The sequence below is a fragment of the Ascaphus truei genome, unplaced genomic scaffold, assembly GCF_040206685.1.
Source record: "Ascaphus truei isolate aAscTru1 unplaced genomic scaffold, aAscTru1.hap1 HAP1_SCAFFOLD_570, whole genome shotgun sequence".
In the NCBI taxonomy this organism is placed as follows: domain Eukaryota; kingdom Metazoa; phylum Chordata; class Amphibia; order Anura; family Ascaphidae; genus Ascaphus; species Ascaphus truei.
This window is the reverse complement of record NW_027456902.1, coordinates 110,103-132,500: the sequence shown is the minus strand read 5'-3', so window position 1 is coordinate 132,500 and position 22,398 is coordinate 110,103. Positions and strand designations below refer to the sequence as shown.

Genomic DNA, 22,398 nt, shown 5'->3' with positions numbered 1-22,398 from the left:
TATATATATATATACCACCCCATATATATATATATATATATTCCGCCCCATATATATATGTCTACCTCCACCCTCTTTAATGTTGTATATCCTGTCTCCTTCCTGCGTCTCTTGACATGTCTGTACAAGACGGGTGAGAGAGGGGAGACGGGTGAGAGAGGGGAGACGGGTGAGAGAGGGGAGACGGGTGAGAGAGGGGAGACGGGTGAGAGAGGGGAGACGGGTGAGAGGGGAGACGGTGAGAGAGGGGAGACGGGTGAGAGAGGGGAGACGGGTGAGAGAGGGGAGACGGACATCCCTAATCATTAGCCAGCTTCTCAGCGCTGGGGAGTAGATCTGCCACACTCAAATTCATGGGGCTGACATCTCCTTCAGTGCGGGGAAGAGGCAGATGTGTTGAATAGGGATTGAAAGGGACGGCACACATACCTCAAGCCTTCACCTTTAGTGACTCTGAACTCCCAGGAGTTGGGTTACCATACAATACAAAGTAGATTTTTGCGGCCTTCAGAGCAGTATACAAACACAGGCCGAGCCCGGCCACGTGCTACACCCTGGCGGCGGCCATCTTTAAATCTCCCGTTCGGCACACCTGATTGGAGGCGACGGAGAAATGATCGACAACGGAATGTGCAATAATTGATAGAAATTTGTTTTTAATGATTAAAGGTATTCTAACAACCTGCAGCGTGATCCGTGTCTGTCCCGGGGAATAGCAGAGGAGGGGTGTGTGGGACAGGATGGAGGGGGTGTACTGGAATGGCAGAGGGGGGTGTGGGACAGGATGGATGGTGTGCACTATAATGGCAGAGAAGAGGGGGGTGTGGGACAGGATGGATGGTGTGCACTATAATGTCAGAGAGGAGGGGGGTGTGGGACAGGATGGAGGGGGTATACTGGAATGGCAGAGAGGAGGGGGTGTGGGACAGGATGGAGGGGGTGTACTGGAATGGCAGAGAGGAGGGGGGGTGGGACAGGATGGAGGGTGTGCACTGGAATGGCAGAGAGGAGGGGGGTGTGGGACAGGATGGAGGGGGTATACTGGAATGGCAGAGAGGAGGGGGGTGTGGGACAGGATGGAGGGGGTGTACTGGAATGGCAGAGAGGAGGGGGGGTGGGACAGGATGGAGGGGGTGTACTGGAATGGCAGAGAGGAGGGGGGTGTGGGACAGGATGGAGGGTGTGCACTGGAATGGCAGAGAGGAGGGGGGTGTGGGACAGGATGGAGGGGGTGTACTGGAATGGCAGAGAGGAGGGGGGGGTGGGACAGGATGGAGGGGGTGTACTGGAATGGTAGAGGGGGGTGTGGGACAGGATGGAGGGGGTGTACTGGAATGGCAGAGGGGGGTGTGGGACAGGATGGAGGGTGTGTACTGGAATGGCAGAGGGGGGTGTGGGTCAGGATGGAGGGGGTGCTGGAATAGCAGAGCAGATCGGTGTGTGTAATATGATGGATAGGAATGGAGTAGCAGGGTGCGGAGGTTAGTACTGTGGTAGTAGTGGGTGAGGGTTAGATAAGTAGCAGAGGTTGGAGTGATAGTACTGGAGTAATAGTGAGGGGTAGAGCGTGCAGTGTGAGATGTACTGGTGTATTAGAGGATACAATTTGAGGGATAGTACTTGAGTAGGAACGGTTGCAGTGTGATTAGTAGTACTAGAGTAGCAGATATGTAGTGGGAGGGGTTTTCCTGGAGTAACAGAGTGCAGTGAGTAGAGTGGTGAGGTTTATTACTGGAATAGCATAGAGTGCAGTGTGAGGGGTATAGAGTAATGTGAGGGGTAATACTAGAGTAGCAGAGATGGCAGCAAGAGGAGTAATACTGAGGAGTAGCAGAAAAATAGTTTGAGAGTACGGGGGTAGCAGATAATGTCGTATGATCGATAGTGCTGGAGTAGCAGAGGGTACAATGACAGGGATAGTACTAGAGTAGCAGCAGATGCACAGTATTGGTGTAGCAGAGTGTAGTGTGAGCAATAATACTGTAGTAGGTGTGTGTGAGGGATAGTACTGGAGTAGAAGAGTGTAGTAAGGTATTGTATTGGAGTAATAGAGTGCAATATGAGGGAGAGTGCTTGAGTAGTAGAGTGTAGTGTGAGGGTTAGTACTAGAGTAGTAGAGACTACTGTGAGGGCAAGTACTGGAGTAGTATAGTGTAGTGTGAGGGTTAGTACTGGAGTAGTATAGTGTAGTGTGAGGGTTAGTACTGGAGTAGCAGAGACCCTATTGTGAGGGTTATTACTGGAGTAGGAGATGGATAGTACTGGAGTAGCAGAGAAAACCAGTGTGCGTTTTAGTACTGGAGTAGGAGAGGGTTAGTACTGGAGTAGGAGTGACAACAGTGTGAGGGAGAGTACTGGAGCAGCAGAGTCTTAGTACTGGAGCAGCAGAGCCTTGGTACTGGAGCAGCAGAGGGTTAGTACTGGAGCAGCAGTCTTGGTACTGGAGCAGCAAAGGGATAGTACTGGAGCAGCAGAGTCTTAGTACTGGAGCAGCAGAGGGTTAGTACTGGAGCAGCAGAGTCTTAGTACTGGAGCAGCAGAGGGTTGGTACTGGAGCAGCAGAGTCTTAGTACTGGAGCAGCAGAGGGTTGGTACTGGAGCAGCAGAGGATAAGTACTAGAGCAGCAGAGGGTAAGTACTGGAGCAGCAGAGGATAAGTACTAGAGCAGCAGGGGGTTAGTACTGGAGCAGCAGAGGGTTAGTACTGGAGCAGCAGAGGGTTAGTACTGGAGCAGCAGAGACAGTACTGGAGCAGCAGAGGGTTAGTACTGGAGCAGCAGAGGGTTAGTACTGGAGCAGCAGAGGGTAAGTACTGGAGCAGCAGAGGGTTAGTACTGGAGCAGCAGAGGATAGGTACTGGAGCAGCAGAGGATAAGTACTGGAGCAGCAGAGAGTAAGTACTGGAGCAGCAGAGGATAAGTACTAGAGCAGCAGAGGGTTAGTACTGGAGAAGCAGAGGGTAAGTACTGGAGCAGCAGAGGGTAAGTACTAGAGCAGCAGAGGGTAAGTACTGGAGCAGCAGAGGGATAGTACTAGAGCAGCAGAGGGATAGTACTAGAGCAGCAGAGGGTAAGTACTGGAGCAGCAGAGGGTTAGTACTGGAGCAGCAGAGTCTTAGTACTGGAGCAGCAGAGGATAGTACTGGAGCAGCAGAGGTATAGTACTAGAGCAGCAGAGGGTAAGTACTGGAGCAGCAGAGGGATAGTACTGGAGCAGCAGAGGGATAGTACTAGAGCAGCAGAGGGTAAGTACTGGAGCAGCAGAGGGTTAGTACTGGAGCAGCAGTGTCTTAGTACTGGAGCAGCAGAGGGTTAGTACTGGAGCAGCAGAGGGTTAGTACTGGAGCAGCAGAGGAATAGTACTGGAGCAGCAGAGGGTTAGTACTGGAGCAGTAGAGGGTTAGTACTGGAACAGCAGAGGGTTAGTACTGGAGCAGCAGAGGGTTAGTACTGGAGCAGCAGAGGGTTAGTACTGGAGCAGCAGAGGGTTAGTACTGGAGCAGCAGTCTTGGTACTGGAGCAGCAGAGGGATAGCACATGCACTGACTCCGGCCTCTGGATAACAGGACCTGCGTCACTTTCCTGGTTGGATCCCGGAATGTTCCATGTGAAATAAATCAGTGCGGAAAAAACACAGGAAATTCCTCTGAGTAATGCTCTCCCGAGAGGTATTAATCCTGTGATGCTCTGCAGGTCTCTTGCTGGGGATATTAACGCTGCAATGGTCTGCAGACTGGGTGAGAGGTATTAATGCTGCGATGCTATGCAGACTGTGCTGCGATACTCTGGACCGCCTGAGGAAGAAATGCTGGTACGGGGGAATGATCTGCAGCGGTGTGATAGTCTGCAGGAGGGGTAATGGTGCAACACTCCAGCTGAGGGGTTAATGGAGCAATGCTCTGCAGCTGATGGGTCATGGTGCGATACTCTGCATCTGGTGGGTAATGGGTCACAGTGCGACGCTCTGCAGATAATAGGTAACGGGTGAAAGTGTGACGCTCTACAGCTGATGGGTAATGGGTCACGGTGCGATGCTCTGCAGCTGAGGTAATGGGTCATGCTGCGATGCTCTGCAACTGAGAGGTAATGGGTCATGGTGCAATGCTCTACAGCTGAGGGGTAATGGGTCATGGTGCGATGTTCTGCAGCTGAGGGGTAATGGGTCATGGTGCGATGCTCTGCAGCTGATGGGTAATGAGTCTCGTTGCAACGCTCTGCAGATGAGGGGTAATGTGTCACGGTGCGATGCTCTGCAGCTGATGGATAATGGGCCATGGTGCGTTGCTCTGCAGATGAGAGGTAATGGGTCACGGTGCGATGCTCTGCAGCTGAGGGGTAATGGTCACGGTGCGATGCTCTGCAGCTATGGGGTAATGGGTCACGGTGCGATGCTCTGCAGCTGAAGGGTAATGGGCCACGGTGCGATGCTCTGCAGCTGAAGGGTAATGGGTCACGGTGCGATGCTCTGCAGCTGAAGGGTAATGGGTCACGGTGCGATGCTCTGCAGCTGATGGGTAATGGGTCACGGTGCAATGCTCTGCAGATGGGGTGTAATGGGTCACGGTGCGATGCTCTGCAGCTGATGGATAATGGGTCACGTTGCACCGCTCTGCAGCTGATGGGTAATGGGTCACGGTGCAATGCTCTGCAGATGAGGTGTAATGGGTCACGGTGCGATGCTCTGCAGATGATGGGTAATGAGTCGCAGTGCGATGCTCTGCAGCTGAGGGGTAATGGGTCACGTTTCACAGCTCTGCAGCTGATGGATAATGGGTCACGTTGCGATGCTCTGCAGTTGAGGGGTAATGGTCATGGTGCGATGCTCTGCAGCTGTGGGGTAATGGGTCACAGTGCGATGTTCTGCAGCTGAGGGGTAATGATCACGGTGCAATGCTCTGCAGCTATGGGGTAATGGGTCACGGTGCGATGCTCTGCAGCTGATGGGTAATGGTCACGGTGCGATGCTCTGCAGCTGAGGGGTAATGGGTCACGGTGCGATGCTCTGCAGCTGAGGGGTAATGGTCACGGTGCGATGCTCTGCAGCTGAGGGGTAATTGTCATGGTGCGATGCTCTGCAGCTGAGAGGTAATGGGTCACGGTGCGATGCTCTGCAGCTGAGGGGTAATGGGTCACGGTGCGATGCTCTGCAGCTGAGGGGTAATGGGTCACGGTGCAATGCTCTGCAGCTGAGGGGTAATGGGTCACGGTGCGATGTTCTGCAGCTGAGGGGTAATGGGTCACGGTGCGATGCTCTGCAACTGAGGGGTCACGGTGCGATGCTCTGCAGCTATGGGGTGATGGTCACGGTGCGATGCTCTGCAGATGAGGGGTAATAGGCCGCGGTGCGATGCTCTGCAGATGAGGGGTAATAGGCCGCGGTGCGATGCTCTGTAGCTGAGGGGTAATGGGTCACGGTGCGATGCTCTGCAGCTGAGGGGTAATGGGTCACGGTGCGATGCTCTGCAGCTGAGGGGTAATGGGTCACGGTGCGATGCTCTGCACTTTGTTATCCGACACCTGCTGCTCTCACTGCTCCTGTGACGGGGACACGCGTGTTCTCTGTGTGTACTGCAGGGTCTCCTGTGACGGGGACACGCGTGTTCTCTGTGTGTACTGCAGGGTCTCCTGTGACGGGGACACGCGTGTTCTCTGTGTACTGCAGGGTCTCCTGTGACACGCGTGTTCTCTGTTTGTACTGCAGAGTCTCCTGTGATCCTGTGACACCGCGTGTTCTGTGTGTACTGCAGGGTTTGTCCCCAGCGGCACACACCACCAACAACAACACTATACACACATGAACACACATTAACACATTGATACACATATTAACACACTGATACACATATTAACACACCTAAATACACTGATACACATTAACACACGATCACACTGATACATAGTCAGACACATTGATACACACATTAACACAGTTAAATTGATACATACACATTAGCCCACTGTATGCACACTGTCACACTGATACCCACACACCAGCACACTGTATATAAGTACTGTCACACAGATACCCACACACCAGCACACTGTATATAAGTACTGTCACACAGATACCCACACACCAGCACACTGTATATAAGTACTGTCACACTGATACCCACACACCAGCACACTGTATATAAGTACTGTCACACAGATACCCACACACCAGCACACTGTATATAAGTACTGTCACACAGATACCCACACACCAGCACACTGTATATAAGTACTGTCACACAGATACCCACACACCAGCACACTGTATATAAGTACTGTCACACAGATACCCACACACCAGCACACTGTATATAAGTACTGTCACACAGATACCCACACACCAGCACACTGTATATAAGTACTGTCACACAGATACCCACACACCAGCACACTGTATATAAGTACTGTCACACAGATACCCACACACCAGCACACTGTATATAAGTACTGTCACACAGATACCCACACACCAGCACACTGTATATAAGTACTGTCACACTGATACCCACACACCAGCACACTGTATATAAGTACTGTCACACTGATACCCACACACCAGCACACTGTATATAAGTACTGTCACACTGATACCCACACACCAGCACACTGTATATAAGTACTGTCACACAGATACCCACACACCAGCACACTGTATATAAGTACTGTCACACTGATACCCACACACCAGCACACTGTATATAAGTACTGTCACACAGATACCCACACACCAGCACACTGTATATAAGTACTGTCACACTGATACCCACACACCAGCACACTGTATATAAGTACTGTCACACTGATACCCACACACCAGCACACTGTATATAAGTACTGTCACACAGATACCCACACACCAGCACACTGTATATAAGTACTGTCACACAGATACCCACACACCAGCACACTGTATATAAGTACTGTCACACTGATACCCACACACCAGCACACTGTATATAAGTACTGTCACACAGATACCCACACACCAGCACACTGTATATAAGTACTGTCACACTGATACCCACACACCAGCACACTGTATATAAGTACTGTCACACAGATACCCACACACCAGCACACTGTATATAAGTACTGTCACACAGATACCCACACACCAGCACACTGTATATAAGTACTGTCACACAGATACCCACACACCAGCACACTGTATATAAGTACTGTCACACTGATACCCACACACCAGCACACTGTATATAAGTACTGTCACACAGATACCCACACACCAGCACACTGTATATAAGTACTGTCACACAGATACCCACACACCAGCACACTGTATATAAGTACTGTCACACAGATACCCACACACCAGCACACTGTATATAAGTACTGTCACACAGATACCCACACACCAGCACACTGTATATAAGTACTGTCACACTGATACCCACACACCAGCACACTGTATATAAGTACTGTCACACAGATACCCACACACCAGCACACTGTATATAAGTACTGTCACACTGATACCCACACACCAGCACACTGTATATAAGTACTGTCACACAGATACCCACACACCAGCACACTGTATATAAGTACTGTCACACTGATACCCACACACCAGCACACTGTATATAAGTACTGTCACACAGATACCCACACACCAGCACACTGTATATAAGTACTGTCACACTGATACCCACACACCAGCACACTGTATATAAGTACTGTCACACAGATACCCACACACCAGCACACTGTATATAAGTACTGTCACACTGATACCCACACACCAGCACACTGTATATAAGTACTGTCACACTGATACCCACACACCAGCACACTGTATATAAGTACTGTCACACTGATACCCACACACCAGCACACTGTATATAAGTACTGTCACACAGATACCCACACACCAGCACACTGTATATAAGTACTGTCACACTGATACCCACACACCAGCACACTGTATATAAGTACTGTCACACAGATACCCACACACCAGCACACTGTATATAAGTACTGTCACACTGATACCCACACACCAGCACACTGTATATAAGTACTGTCACACAGATACCCACACACCAGCACACTGTATATAAGTACTGTCACACTGATACCCACACACCAGCACACTGTATATAAGTACTGTCACACAGATACCCACACACCAGCACACTGTATATAAGTACTGTCACACTGATACCCACACACCAGCACACTGTATATAAGTACTGTCACACTGATACCCACACACCAGCACACTGTATATAAGTACTGTCACACTGATAAAAGGGTTTGATACATAGTTACCAGCGCTTTAGGTCTCAGGAGAAGTCTTATCCCAGAATAAATATATCAATGAAGAAAACAAGGAAATGAGCACTGCGGATTTGTATTAAAAAATGTAATGTGTCAGAAAAATCCAACGTTTTGGCCATCCAGACAAACCAGCCTATCTCACGGACCCGTCCAGCCAGCCAATCTCACGCACACGTCCAGCCAGCCAAACCAGCCTCTCTCATGGACCCATCCAACCAGCCAATCTCACGCACACGTCCAACCAGCCAATCTCACACACACGTCCAGCCAGCCAATCTCACGCACACGTCCAGCCAGCCTCTCTCACGGACCCGTCTAACCAGCCAATCTCACGCACACGTCCAGCCAGCCAAACCAGCCTATCTCACGGACCCGTCCAACCAGCCAATCTCACGGACCCGTCCAACCAGCCAATCTCACGCACACGTCCAGCCAGCCAAACCAGCCAATCTCACGCACACGTCCAGCCAGCCAAACCAGCCAATCTCACGCACACGTCCAGCCAGCCAAACCAGCCAATCTCACGCACACGTCCAGCCAGCCAAACAAGCCTCTCTCACGGACCCGTCCAACCAGCCAAACCAGCCTCTCTCACGGACACGTCCAACCAGCCAATCTCACGGACACGCCAAACCAGCCTCTCTCACGGACACGTCCAGCCAGCCAAACCAGCCTCTCTTACAGACTCATCCAATCAGCCAAACCAGCCTTTCTCACGGACACGTCCAACCAGCCTTTCTCCAGGACTCGTCCAACCAGCCTTTCTCACGGACCCGTCCAACCAGCCTATCTCCCAGACCCATCCAACCAGCCTCTCTCCAGGACCCGGCCAACTAGCCTTTCTCACGGACCCGTCCAACCAGCCTATCTCACGGACCCGTCCAACCAGCCTATCTCACGGACCCGTCCAACCAGCCTTTCTCATGCACACGTCCAACCAGCCTTTCTCACTGATGTGTCCCACCAGTCCAACCAACCTTCCTCACGGACACGTCCAACCAGCCTTTCTCAAGGACACGTCCAACCAGCCTTCCTCACGGACACGTCCAACCAGTCTTTCTCACGGACACGTCCAACCAGCCTTCCTCACGGACACGTCCAACCAGCCTTTCTAACGGACACGTCCAACCAGCCTCTCGCACGGACGCGTACAACCAGCCTCTCGCACGGACCCGTCCAACCAGCCTTTCTCATGGACACTTCTAACCAGCCTTTCTCACGGACACGTCCAACCAGCCTTTCTCACGGACATTTGTGAGAAAGGCTGGCTGGACGGCCGAAACATTCAATTTTTCTGACTTAAATTACATGTTTGAATACAAATCCGCCGAGCCAATTTCATGTTTTCTCAACTGATACACACAGATATGGATAAACACATATTAACACACTGTACACAAACCGTCACACCGACACACACACCTTAGCACACCGTCACACTCATACACACAGACAGCCGCAAAATTTGTGCAAATATAGCTAAAAATAACGGGTGTAATTGCGCAGAATAAATCTTTTCTCTGCTTCCTGATCCCTTTTGGAGATAAGAAACATTTTAATTTAGAAATCTTGCATGGGAATGAATATAAAAGGCAAGGGGGCCGCACTAGGAAATGGGCACATTTTGGGTGCTTAATTTGTTCAAACTCCCCCCAAAATCTCCCATGGGTCAGATGTCCGCTTGGGGTTGGCCAGCCTTTGGGACACGTCTGCGAGTTACTCGGGGAGGTGAACGTGTCTGCAAATGTTCAACGTTTGCAGCTGCCAAGGAAGTTTGCACCGACGTTCGGCTTTTCCACAAATCTGTTTCCAACATTCGCACAAAACATCCGTTACATTGAACGGGCAACTCCAGAGAAAGCTACCGCCTTGGACAACGAACCCAGGACAGGACCAGTGTCCCCTCTCACTGATTTCATGTCATCCAATCTTATTAGGCGCCAACGCTGGTAAAAACAAACTGAACACAAGGCAGCCGATGTACTAAGGTTAGATTTGTCCTTGGGTAGGGGCACTCCCGATACTGTCGGATACGCCATGACGGGTCACACAACCAGCGAAGTTCACCAGGGATCCGTATATGAAATATATTTGAAAAATGCTGGTACTCGCGAGGTCTTTTACTGGAAAAAATAGCAATTTATTGAATAAAAAGATCAATGTTTCAACGTTGTGTGTCTGTGTGTACGTACATGTGTGTGTACGTACGGTTGTGTGGGTGCGTGTGAACGCACAGGTGTGTGTGTACTGTATGTACGGGTGTGGGTGTGCGCTCACACAGGTGTATGTGTGTGTATGTGTACCTACGTCTGTGTGCGTACAGGTGAGTGTGCGCATACGTACATACGGGTGTGTGTACGTTCGGGTGTGTGTTTTGATCCACTCTACATTGATCTTTTTATTCACTAAGTTGCTGTTTTCCACTAAAAGGCCCCTACGAATATATTTATGATTGTTCTGTTGAAACGTCAGTGCTAAAAATACCATTTCAATGAAACGGAAGTGTGCGTATTTTTATGTATAACGAGTATTAGATAAATATAAATGATTGGGGTAATATTATTTAGAATAGCCGTACCTTTTGGTAACGCCCGTAATGAAAGATCGGCGCTGCGTCGGACACATTGTTGGGTCGATACAACCCAAGGTTAAATACAGAAGCCCGATACTCATCAAATATGGCAAATTCATTGATTTATTTCTATGTGATTTTCTTTTGAGAAGTCGGGATCGTTCAGTTTAATCTTTTGGCCAAAACACAGAGGTAGTCCCGGTCAGCAGGTGGAATCTGCCCTGTCGTGATCAAGTCTCCGTCGGCGTTTTGCGCCTGAGGGACCCATCGCCACAGGCGCCCCGACTCTAGACACTCGGCCGCTCCGACGCTGGACACTCGGCCGCTCGACACTCGGCACAGGCCGTTTCGCTAAGAAGGTGAGTTCATTTAAGGAGTTTTAGCGGTTAGGGTAGGGGGTTAAAGATGGGGGCTCTACAGTAAGGGGTTAGGTTTTTAGGGAAGGAAATTAGGGGAAGGGGTTAAGGATAGGGGCTTTAGGGGAAGGGATTAAGGATAGGGGCTTTAGGGGAAGGGATTAAGCATAGGGGCTTTAGGGGAAGGGATTAAGGATAGGGGCTTTAGGGGAAGGGATTAAGGATAGGGGCTTTAGGGGAAGGGATTAAGGATAGGGGCTTTCGGGGAAGGGATTAAGGATAGGGGCTTTAGGGGAAGGGATTAAGCATAGGGGCTTTAGGGGAAGGGATTAAGGATAGGGGCTTTAGGGGAAGGGATTAAGGATAGGGGCTTTCGGGGAAGGGATTAAGGATAGGGGCTTTAGGGGAAGGGATTAAGCATAGGGGCTTTAGGGGAAGGGATTAAGGATAGGGGCTTTAGGGGAAGGGATTAAGGATAGGGGCTTTAGGGGAAGGGATTAAGCATAGGGGCTTTAGGGGAAGGGATTAAGGATAGGGGCTTTCGGGGAAGGGATTAAGGATAGGGGCTTTCGGGGAAGGGATTAAGGATAGGGGCTTTAGGGGAAGGGATTAAGCATAGGGGCTTTAGGGGAAGGGATTAAGGATAGGGGCTTTCGGGGAAGGGATTAAGGATAGGGGCTTTAGGGGAAGGGATTAAGGATAGGGGCTTTAGGGGAAGGGATTAAGGATAGGGGCTTTAGGGGAAGGGATTAAGGATAGGGGCTTTAGGGGAAGGGATTAAGGATAGGGGCTTTAGGGGAAGGGATTAAGGATAGGGGCTTTAGGGGAAGGGATTAAGGATAGGGGCTTTAGGGGAAGGGATTAAGGATAGGGGCTTTAGGGGAAGGGATTAAGGATAGGGGCTTTCGGGGAAGGGATTAAGGATAGGGGCTTTAGGGGAAGGGATTAAGGATAGGGGCTTTAGGGGAAGGGATTAAGGATAGGGGCTTTCAGGGAAAGGATTAAGGATAGGGGCTTTCGGGGAAGGGATTAAGGATAGGGGCTTTAGGGGAAGGGATTGAGGATAGGGGCTTTAGGGGAAGGGATTAAGGATAGGGGCTTTCAGGGAAAGGATTAAGGATAGGGGCTTTAGGGGAAGGGATTAAGCATAGGGGCTTTAGGGGAAGGGATTAAGGATAGGGGCTTTCGGGGAAGGGATTAAGGATAGGGGCTTTAGGGGAAGGGATTAAGGATAGGGGCTTTAGGGGAAGGGATTAAGCATAGGGGCTTTAGGGGAAGGGATTAAGGATAGGGGCTTTAGGGGAAGGGATTAAGGATAGGGGCTTTAGGGGAAGGAATTAAGGATAGGGGCTTTAGGGGAAGGGGTTAGGTTTTCACGGTAGGGAATTAGGGAAAGGGGTTAAGGTGTTTAGGGTAGCGTTAGTATTAGGGGGTTTTGGGGTAAGGGGTGAGGTTAGGGACTTATGTTAGCGGCGAAGCGGCCGGCAGAGAGTTGTCCCTGCGGCGAGGTGAGTGGCGGCAAAACACCAACGTTGACTGTCGCGGCAAAATGCCCGCGTCCAATCAGCAGGTACCTACCCTACCAATGTAACACTGCGTTCTGCGCTAGCACTATAAATGGACTTCTTCGGGTTCCAATGTGACGCACTGGGGGTTACTGCACACACGCACCGATGACGTTTCCAGCGCCAAACCTCCATTATTTCGCTCCCTGGAGAGCTATAGTAACGGTTTCATGGGCCGGCTTAAAACGGGGTTTTTTTGTGCCAAATCTATTGAAAAATAATAGACCCGATTGGACGAATTTCTCCCCAAAATGCAGAATTTCATCCCCCCCCCCAAAAGTCTAAACGAATAAGGACTGGGGGGGGGGGGGGCGTAGCTCTGGACGGAGAGGTAAAAGTAGGACAAATGGTAGCTCGGTCCCAGGGTAAATGGTTTCTATTTGATTCCCGTTTCCCCCGACACACACAAGACAGCGATATAATTACACAGACACGAGAAGACGGAGACTTCTTTACTGCACAGAAACACATGGCGTCGTGGGAGTCAGTCGGATATGACGGGGTCTTATATTTTTTTTGTTTTTAACGTCATTGTCCCGTTCCGAACTTTTTATTTTGTTTTTTTTGTTATGGTTTTTTTTTTTTTTTTTTTTCTTCAGCAGCACAAGAAAATAAAATCGAAAAATAATGACGACACACAATTTAAACCGAGATATTTTTCTTTTTTTTCCACGGTTTCTGCTGTAATTCTTTTTTTTCACATTTCTGTAACATGCAAGCAGGTTTTTTTTTTGTTGTGTTTTTTGTTTTTTTCCGGCGTTTTTTTTTTCTTTTTTTTTCGTTGTTTTTTTTTTTGTTATTTTCAACCTTAAAACAACTTTTTTTTTTTTTTTTTTTTGCAATTCACACTTTTTTTTTCTTTCAACTGAGACGAGTTTTTTTTTAAACATCGAAAAAAATTCTCGGGGTGGGGGGAAAGCGAGAGATATTAATTAACCTGTTCTCTGCCAGTGGGCGGGGGAGGGGGTGGCCTACCTGGCAGCAGAAAGGGTTAAGGCAGGGGTTCTCAACTCCAGTCCTTAAGGGCCACCAGCAGGTCAGGTTTTAAGGATATCCCTGCTTCAGCAGAGCCACTGATTGAGCCACCTGTGCTGAAGCAGGGATACGCTGACCTGTTCTGTTGGGGAGTCTTGAGAAGTGGAGCTGAGAACCCCTGGGTTAAGGGGAAGAGAACGTGTCGTCCCTTTGAACCTCTCCGCTGCCACCTTGGCCGACCAACGCGCTTTCTGGCAGAGAAGGGGTTACGTCAAAAAACGCCATCTGGATGCCGGCAGTGGTGTCGGTTTTCCAAACGGGCACCGACAGAGGCGCCTGGAACCGGAGGTTGGGGGGCCTTAGCGATGACATCACCGCCGTCTCCCGACGATGTCACTGTTTAAAAAGGTACACCGCATTCTGAAGGGCTGGTTCGGCCGTGGCTCTGCCGCTGACTCTCTGTGACCTTGGGCACAGTCTTCTCCTCCCCCCATGAGCCTCATGTTCTGCCACTAACCACCCCCCGCTCAGTCACTTCCCCACCCCACATTCTGCCCCCCGGCTCTGCCTCTCCCTCTGTGAGTGACCCTAAGCACAGCCGCCTCCTCCTCAGCGCCTCAGAACGCGGTCTCGTTTCAATTATCCTCACAACCCGGAGACACTCGTTTAAATAAACAAACATGCAAACTTCAAGGCCGCCAACGAAGAAAACGTTTACAGCAAAACCCAAAGACGAAGAAGCCAATTAGATACCCGGAAGAAAAAAAACGCCGGGCACAGCACACGTAACAGGATCAGGGACGCGCATAGAATTACATGGCTGCGGTGGGCGGCCATTTTGAAACCCGCCTCTCATAAGCCTTATGGACTCTCTCTCCCCTTTTGCATCTAAAACATTACTCTCCTCTAAATCGTGCGTCTTGTTCCTTGAGCCCCAAATCAGAATCTAACCCCAGTGTGTTGTAGAAACCTCGGGCAGCGGGACAGTTAAAAAATGGCCGTTCCTTCCACTCTCGCTCAGAATAACACAGAGAATACATTTTGCAGGCAGTGGTGCTCTTCCTGGTGAAACAGCAGAGGTTTCCGTGTGGACACTTTACTGCAGGCTCCGGGGCCTACATTAAAAAAAAAATGGAGGGAAAACTGCACAAATTAGAGCTCCAGGGACCCTATAAAAATTCACTCTTTGGTGTGACAAAAAATAAAAAAAGACTGCGTTTTATTAAGGAAGAACCCAGCGGCCATCTTGTTCTCCCAGTAGATCTAAGAAGTTAGTTTCTTGGGGGAACGTGGATTGGTAAATACTATGGGTCAGCACCAGGGGAGGAGACCCTCAATCTGGTTGTCAATAATTGAAACATATTTTTGTTATTATTCAGGCTTTTGTTTCTGCCGAATGTTTCATGTGTCTCCTTGTTTATTTTGATATACTTTATAATAAAAAATAATACAACATTCAGAGCGTTATGAAGGCAGGACGAGCCAGTTTTACATAAAGTATCCTTGATGTTAAATAAGGGAAATAAAAATGCTAGATGCAATATCTCGTCTTCCTTAGCAGAAGCAGCCATCTCGGTTTTGTGACCTAATTGGGGACTGTGTCCTGACATCGCAAATCCAAGATGGCTCCCTCCTGGCTAACACCGAAAGATTCTCCAATTATATTTGACATATCATTTGTCATATAGATCTCTTCAACACTGTGAGGTCTGAGTTTAGGCATTGCTTGCGCTGCTAGGCCTAGTTCAAAATGGCCACCAAAGCTGAATTCTTGGCCTACGATGTCACTTCCTGCATGCACACTAATGACTTCCTGTCCCTCCCCACAGGTGGAAAATATTAACTTTTCAGGACAAAAGAGACTAGAAATATCCACAGAGACAGCTCATTTTCATGCAAGAGGCGACAGAGAGACGGACGGACAGAACGGGGGAGAGGGGAGCGCCAGAGTACGGTGCTGCCATATTTTTTTACTGGACATGATGTCACTTCCTGTTTGTGCAGGAAGTGAGGGCGTTAATAAACGTTTAACATAGCGGGGCATAATTCACAAGATGAATAAATATCTTTCCTCATATCACAATGGAACAAATTGTATCTCATGGATAATATCTCTTCACAAAGACACACAGCAGCCTACACTTATCTCTGCACACACAGCATCCTGTACCAATCCCAGCACACACAGCATCCTGTACCAACCCCAGCTCCTCTCTGCACACACAGCATCCTGTACCAACCCCAGCTCCTCTCTGCACACACACATCCTGTACCAATCCCAGCACACACAGCATCCTGTACCAATCCCAGCACACCCTACACACAGCATCCTGTACTAATCCCAGCTCCCCTCTGCACACCCACATCCTGTACTAATCCCAGCTCCTCTCTGCACACACACATCCTGTACTAATCCCAGCTCCTCTCTGCACACACAGCATCCTGTACTAATCCCAGCTCCTCTCTGCACACACAGCATCCTGTACTAATCCCAGCTCCTCTCTGCACACACAGCATCCTGTACTAATCCCAGCTCCCCTCTGCACACCCACATCCTGTACTAATCCCAGCTCCTCTCTGCACACACAGTATCCTGTACTAATCCCAGCTCCTCTGTGCACACCCACATCCTGTACTAATCCCAGCTCCCCTCTGCACACACAGCATCCTGTACTAATCCCAGCTCCTCTCTGCACACACAGCATCCTGTACTAATCCCAGCTCCTCTCTGCACACACAGCATCCTGTACTAATCCCAGCTCCTCTCTGCACACACAGCATCCTGTACTAATCCCAGCTCCTCTCTGCACACACACAGCATCCTGTACTAATCCCAGCTCCTCTCTGCACACACAGCATCCTGTACTAATCCCAGCTCCTCTCTGCACACACAGTATCCTGTACTAATCCCAGCTCCTCTCTGCACACACAGCATCCTGTACTAATCCCAGCTCCTCTCTCTGCACACACAGTATCCTGTACTAATCCCAGCACCTCTCTGCACACACAGCATCCTGTACTAATCCCAGCTCCTCTCTGCACACACAGCATCCTGTACTAATCCCAGCACCTCTCTGCACACACAGCATCCTGTACTAATCCCAGCTCCTCTCTGCACACACATCATGTACTAATCCTAGCTCCTCTGTGCACACACACATCCTGTACTAATCCCAGCTCCTCTCTGCACACACAGCATCCTGTACTAATCCCAGCTCCTCTCTGCACACACACATCCTGTACTAATCCCAGCTCCTCTCTGCACACACATCCTGTACTAACCCCAGCTCCTCTCTGCACACACAGCATCCTGTACTAATCCCAGCTCCTCTCTGCACACACAGCATCCTGTACTAATCCCAGCTCCTCTCTGCACACACAGCATCCTGTACTAATCCCAGCACCTCTGCACACACAGCATCCTGTACTAATCCCAGCTCCTCTCTGCACACACAGCATCCTGTACTAATCCCAGCTCCTCTCTGCACACACAGCATCCTGTACTAATCCCAGCTCCACCTCTGCACACACATCCTGTACTAATCCCAGCGCACCCTGTACTAATCCCAGCGCACCCTGCACACACACAGCATCCTGTACCAATCCCAGCTCCTCTCTGCACACACAGCATCCTGTACTAATCCCAGCGCACACTGCACACACACTATCCTGTACCAATCCCAGCTCCTCTCTGCAGACACATCATCCTGTACTAATCCTAGCTCCTCCATGAACACGCATCCTCCTTTAGATTGTATGAGGACTAAGAAAACCAAATTATCCATGTCCCCTCCTGCCCTGACCAGAGCCCCAGGATGCTTTGCTGTATCCTGTGACATCACAAGCAGACCAGCTGTGAGGTCAGCGTGCCCTGTTGCTGGGAAGAGTACAGAGGCAGGTGCTGTGCAGTTCACGCACACTATAACAGAGGCAGGGTGCTGTGCAGGTCACGCACACTATAACAGAGGCAGGGTGCTGTGCAGGTCACGCACACTATAACAGAGGCAGGGTGCTGTGCAGGTCACGCACACTATAACAGAGGCAGGGTGCTGTGCAGGTCACGCACACTATAACAGAGGCAGGGTGCTGTGCAGGTCACGCACACTATAACAGAGGCAGGGTGCTGTGCAGGTCACGCACACTATAACAGAGGCAGGGTGCGTTGCAGGTCACGCACACTATAACAGAGGCAGGGTGCTGTGCAGGTCACGCACACTATAACAGAGGCAGGGTGCTGTGCAGGTCACGCACACTATAACAGAGGCAGGGTGCTGTGCAGGTCACGCACACTATAACAGAGGCAGGGTGCTGTGCAGGTCACGCACACTATAACAGAGGCAGGGTGCTGTGCAGGTCACGCACACTATAACAGAGGCAGGGTGCTGTGCAGGTCACGCACACTATAACAGAGGCAGGGTGCTGTGCAGGTCACGCACACTATAACAGAGGCAGGGTGCTGTGCAGGTCACGCACACTATAACAGAGGCAGGGTGCTGTGCAGGTCACGCACACTATAACAGAGGCAGGGTGCTGTGCAGGTCACGCACACTATAACAGAGGCAGGGTGCTGTGCAGGTCACGCACACTATAACAGAGGCAGATTGCTGTGCAGGTCACGCACACTATAACAGAGGCAGGGTGCTGTGCAGGTCACGCACACTATAACAGAGGCAGGGTGCTGTGCAGGTCACGCACACTATAACAGAGGCAGGGTGCTGTGCAGGTCACGCACACTATAACAGAGGCAGGGTGCTGTGCAGGTCACGCACACTATAACAGACACACGGGGCAACGGAAATATCTCTAGACGGAATTTGATATATACTCCATTATTTGGCACGGAGGGAACCATTGTCAGGGATAAAGTGTCCGCGTAGGGGGCCGTTGAGGTACATGAGGGGTCCCGGGGGGTGGGAGGAGTGTCACGTGTGGGGACATTGGGGGAGAACTTTGGTTTAGTTTAATAATTTTTGGCTGAAAGATTAATACGAGAAAGAAATGAAATTATATAACCCAGGAAAACGTGTGAGAGGGGTAAGGAGAGGGGAGAAGGAGAAAGGGGGGAGAGAGGGAAGGAAGGAGAAAGGGGGGAGAGAGGGAAGGAAGGAGAAAGGGGGGGGAGAGGGAAGGAGAAAGGGGGGGGGAGAGAGGGAAGGAAGGAGAAAGGGTGGAGAGAGGGAAGGAAGGAGAAAGGGGGGGAGAGAGGGAAGGAAGGAGAAAGGGGGGAGAGAGGGGAGAAGGAGAAAGGGGGGAGAGAGGGAAGGAAGGAGAAAGGGGGGGAGAGAGGGAAGGAAGGAGAAAGGGGGGAGAGAGGGAAGGAAGGAGAAAGGGGGGGGAGAGAGGGAAGGAAGGAGAAAGGGGGGAGAGAGGGGAGAAGGAGAAAGGGGGGAGAGAGGGAAGGAAGGAGAGGGGAGAAGGAGAAGGGGGAGAGAGGGAAGGAAGGAGAGGGGAGAAGGAGAAAGGGGGGAGAGAGGGAAGGAAGGAGAAAGGGGGGAGAGAGGGAAGGAAGGAGAAAGGGGGGAGAGAGGGAAGGAAGGAGAGGGGAGAAGGAGAAAGGGGGGAGAGAGGGAAGGAAGGAGAAAGGGGGAAGAGAGGGAAGGAAGGAGAAAGGGGGAGAGAAGGAAGGAGAAAGGGGGGAGAGAGGGAAGGAAGGAGAAAGGTGGGAGAGAGGGAAGGAAGGAGAGGGAAGGAAGGAGAGGGAAGGAAGGAGAGCGAGGGAAGGAAGGAGAGGGAAGGAAGGAGAGGGACAAAGAGGGGGAAGGAGAGAGAAGGAGAGCGGGGGGGAGAGGAGAAAGGGGGGAGATAGGGAGGGAAAGAGTGAAAGTGAACACACCGTGGCAATTGTAAAAATAAATTCAAAGCAAACTGACACAAAGTGCTTCGTGACAGCGCCTCACAGGTTAATGAGCTGGTACACGCAACGCAGGAGATCCGTGTAACAAGGCAATGGTGGCGTACCGCTATTTCCCCGCGCCTCCGCTAAGTGATGTCACATTAACCGCGGTCACGTACCTTCAAAGGTCACCAGTGTCTCGTTCCGCCACGTTCCCCACCGGGCAGAGCCTCGGGGGGGGCAGGACCGGCCGTTAGTGATAACGACGCGCAGGTGAGGCCGTTCCCGCGGGGGGCGTAACGCTACGTTAGGCGGGTCACACCTCGACTCGGCGTTACTGCCACCCAGACGCGGAAACCGGGCGTTTACAGGGTGTGACGCTGGGGCGGGCAACTCCCGTCCTCAAGGGCCACCAACGGGTCAGGTTTTCAGGATATCCCTGCTTCAGCACAGGTGGCTCAGTCAGTGGGCTCAGTATGGGAGTACTAGGGAGGGGTTATATGGGGTAATAGGAGGAGTTATAGGGGGGGGCTTGGGGACATGACTTCAGCCCCCCCTATGCTAGATAATATAAACTACCCTTAAAACTCCTGCATCGCGCGGGCCAATAGGAAGCCTCCCTGGGTGACATCACGACTTCCGATTGGCCCTGCAGGAGCCGTGAAACTCCTCCATTAAGTGAACCCCGCACTAGCTGAGCAGCTATGTATCTCCGGAACAGGGGGCCCCCGGGGCTGAAATGAACGAGACATTTCGGTGCGTAATCGAAAAGTGAAGAAGAGCGATCGGGAAAGAAGGGAGAGCGAGAACGTAACGTCGCCGTCTCTGGATATCACCCTCTCCGGGCTCACTGCCGCGCCACACACATAACACAACCTGCGTACACAACGCACAACTCGTCTCCTCGCTATAATACCAGTGTGCACCCCACCGGGCCTCATCAGCATGCTTCTGTAGTGTCTCTATCGCCGACTCGTGAAGACATTCCGCCATGGGGTGGCGGGCGAGGACGCGCGTCCGCTCCCTCTGCCGTACACGCAAACGGACACGCACGCGCAGCACCTCCCCCGACCGAAGCAACTGAGGAATGAAGAGACGGGAAAAAAACACGCACACACACAAGACGTTTGGCAGAAAACAGAAACGCACTCGGCCGCCTGCGTGAGGGTCGGGGGCTGCCGCCGACCGCCGGGGGGGTTTCCCCCGTGTCACGCGCTCCGTCAACGCTACATACGTGAGTTTTTTTAAAACATTTTTTTAACCTCGACAGACGGGGGAGGGGGGGCGGGACTAAACGTAAAACGTACACGGAGAAAAATAAAATCGCCCCCAAAGGTTACGGGCGTCGGTATTATTTTTGACCCGTTTTCGCTCCCGGGAGCGGGCGAGGACTTAGGTTGGCGTCGGTGGCTAATTCAATCCGGGCAATTCGCTCCCTTTGGGCTTGAGTTAGCTGACGGCAACCTAACTCCTGCGGTAGACCCCAGGGAGGCGAAAATGGGCCGACACATTGACAGCATTTCCAAGCTGTGCTATAAATTCCAATACTCGTCCGGTACATAATATTGTTATTTGCTGTTTCTTTTTTTTTGTTTTTTTTGTAATGGACTAATTTGCTTTTCTATTTTGGATCTGCATTCTGCATTTGTTTTATTTCAGAGTCCGAGGGTCCCGCCGATGGACGACGCCAAGACCACCCCTAACACCACACAACAGATAATAATCATGATTTTCTTCTACATACCCGAAAGGCGTCGGCAGCGAGAGTAGGAGAGGGGAAGAGGGGAGAGAGGGAAGGAGGGAAAGGGGGGGGGGGTGGAGAAGGAGGGGAGAGGAGGAGGCGAGGGAGGGACAGGGAAGGAGGGAGAGGGCGGAGAGAGAGAGAAAGAGAGATGGGAGAAGTGTTATAAAGAGAGACAGCAGAATTAGAGCAAGATACAGAAAATCAGATATAGACAACAGTGTGTGTGTGTGTGGTGTGTGTGTGTGTGTGTGTGTGTGTGTGTGTGTGTGTGTGTGTGTGTGTGTGTGTGTGTGTGTGTGTGTGTGTGTGTGTGTGGTTAGCACATTGTGCTTGATGTTACTTAAAGACTGGGTTTATATACAAATCATAGACAGAAAGACTACATAACTCTGTATGTGGGTATATATGTATGGAGTGCATATATATTAGACATTGAGTGTGTATCTATCTATCTACATATACTCCTTGCCTTGGTGTGTGTGTGTGTGTGTGTGTGTGTGTGTGTGTCTCACGGCCTCAGTGAGGTGTGAAGGTGGCGGCGGGTGCCCAGGGAGATGTATCGTGGTGCTTGTGCTGGTAGGTTTAACCATACTATGAAAGCTTGAACAGTATCCCCGGCTAACGTGGGACAGGTACTTGCCAACATGTAAATGAGGCCGCACGGCAAGTAAGGACTCAACCCCCAAATATGGAGCACACCGAAAAGCAATGGCCCTCCTTCTGCGGAGGCTGGAAGGTGTCCGGGCCTGATAGCATTCAGGAGGAAGGCAGAGGGAGCTAAGAATCCCCAGAGAGGAAACAAAATCTGTCACTCAAACCCCAACCTGGCTTCCTACACCTGCCGGACTCTCTCCGGTGATGCAGCCCGGCAAGAACTGGAAGACGAACTTGAAAAGATTACAATGGGATACTGTTGGCCTTAGTGAAGTTAGAAGAAAAGATTAAGACCTCATTGAGCCCAAAAGCAGATGCCTATTTAATTACAGTTTGTCCTCCTTAGCCAAAGTTTCACTTTACAACGAATGGCATATCCAACGCTTTACAATGCAACCCTATGGGCCG

General features: G+C 50.7%; 1 protein-coding gene and 1 long non-coding RNA gene across 5 annotated transcripts in view; both read right to left on the bottom strand.

Annotated features, from left to right (window-relative positions):
* Nucleotides 1-13,223: 13,223 nt before the first annotated feature.
* The window catches only part of STX1B (syntaxin 1B), a 107,013-nt gene continuing 97,838 nt past the window's right edge, over nucleotides 13,224-22,398 (bottom strand). For 3 of the 4 annotated variants that reach the window (XM_075584396.1, XM_075584395.1, XM_075584394.1), the window contains one exon: nucleotides 13,224-14,874. In XM_075584396.1, coding sequence (XP_075440511.1) covers nucleotides 14,656-14,874 — 219 coding nt within the window. In that variant the 3' untranslated portion in view covers nucleotides 13,224-14,655. Of the gene's footprint in view, nucleotides 14,875-18,890; nucleotides 21,329-22,398 lie in introns of those variants that run through there. The other variant, XM_075584397.1, reaches the window with a different exon arrangement.
* LOC142485366 (uncharacterized) lies at nucleotides 14,962-18,884 on the bottom strand. The gene is made up of 2 exons (XR_012798404.1): nucleotides 17,164-18,884; nucleotides 14,962-17,016 (listed from the first exon to the last, which is right to left on the bottom strand). It is a non-coding gene; the product is annotated as an uncharacterized LOC142485366 (long non-coding RNA).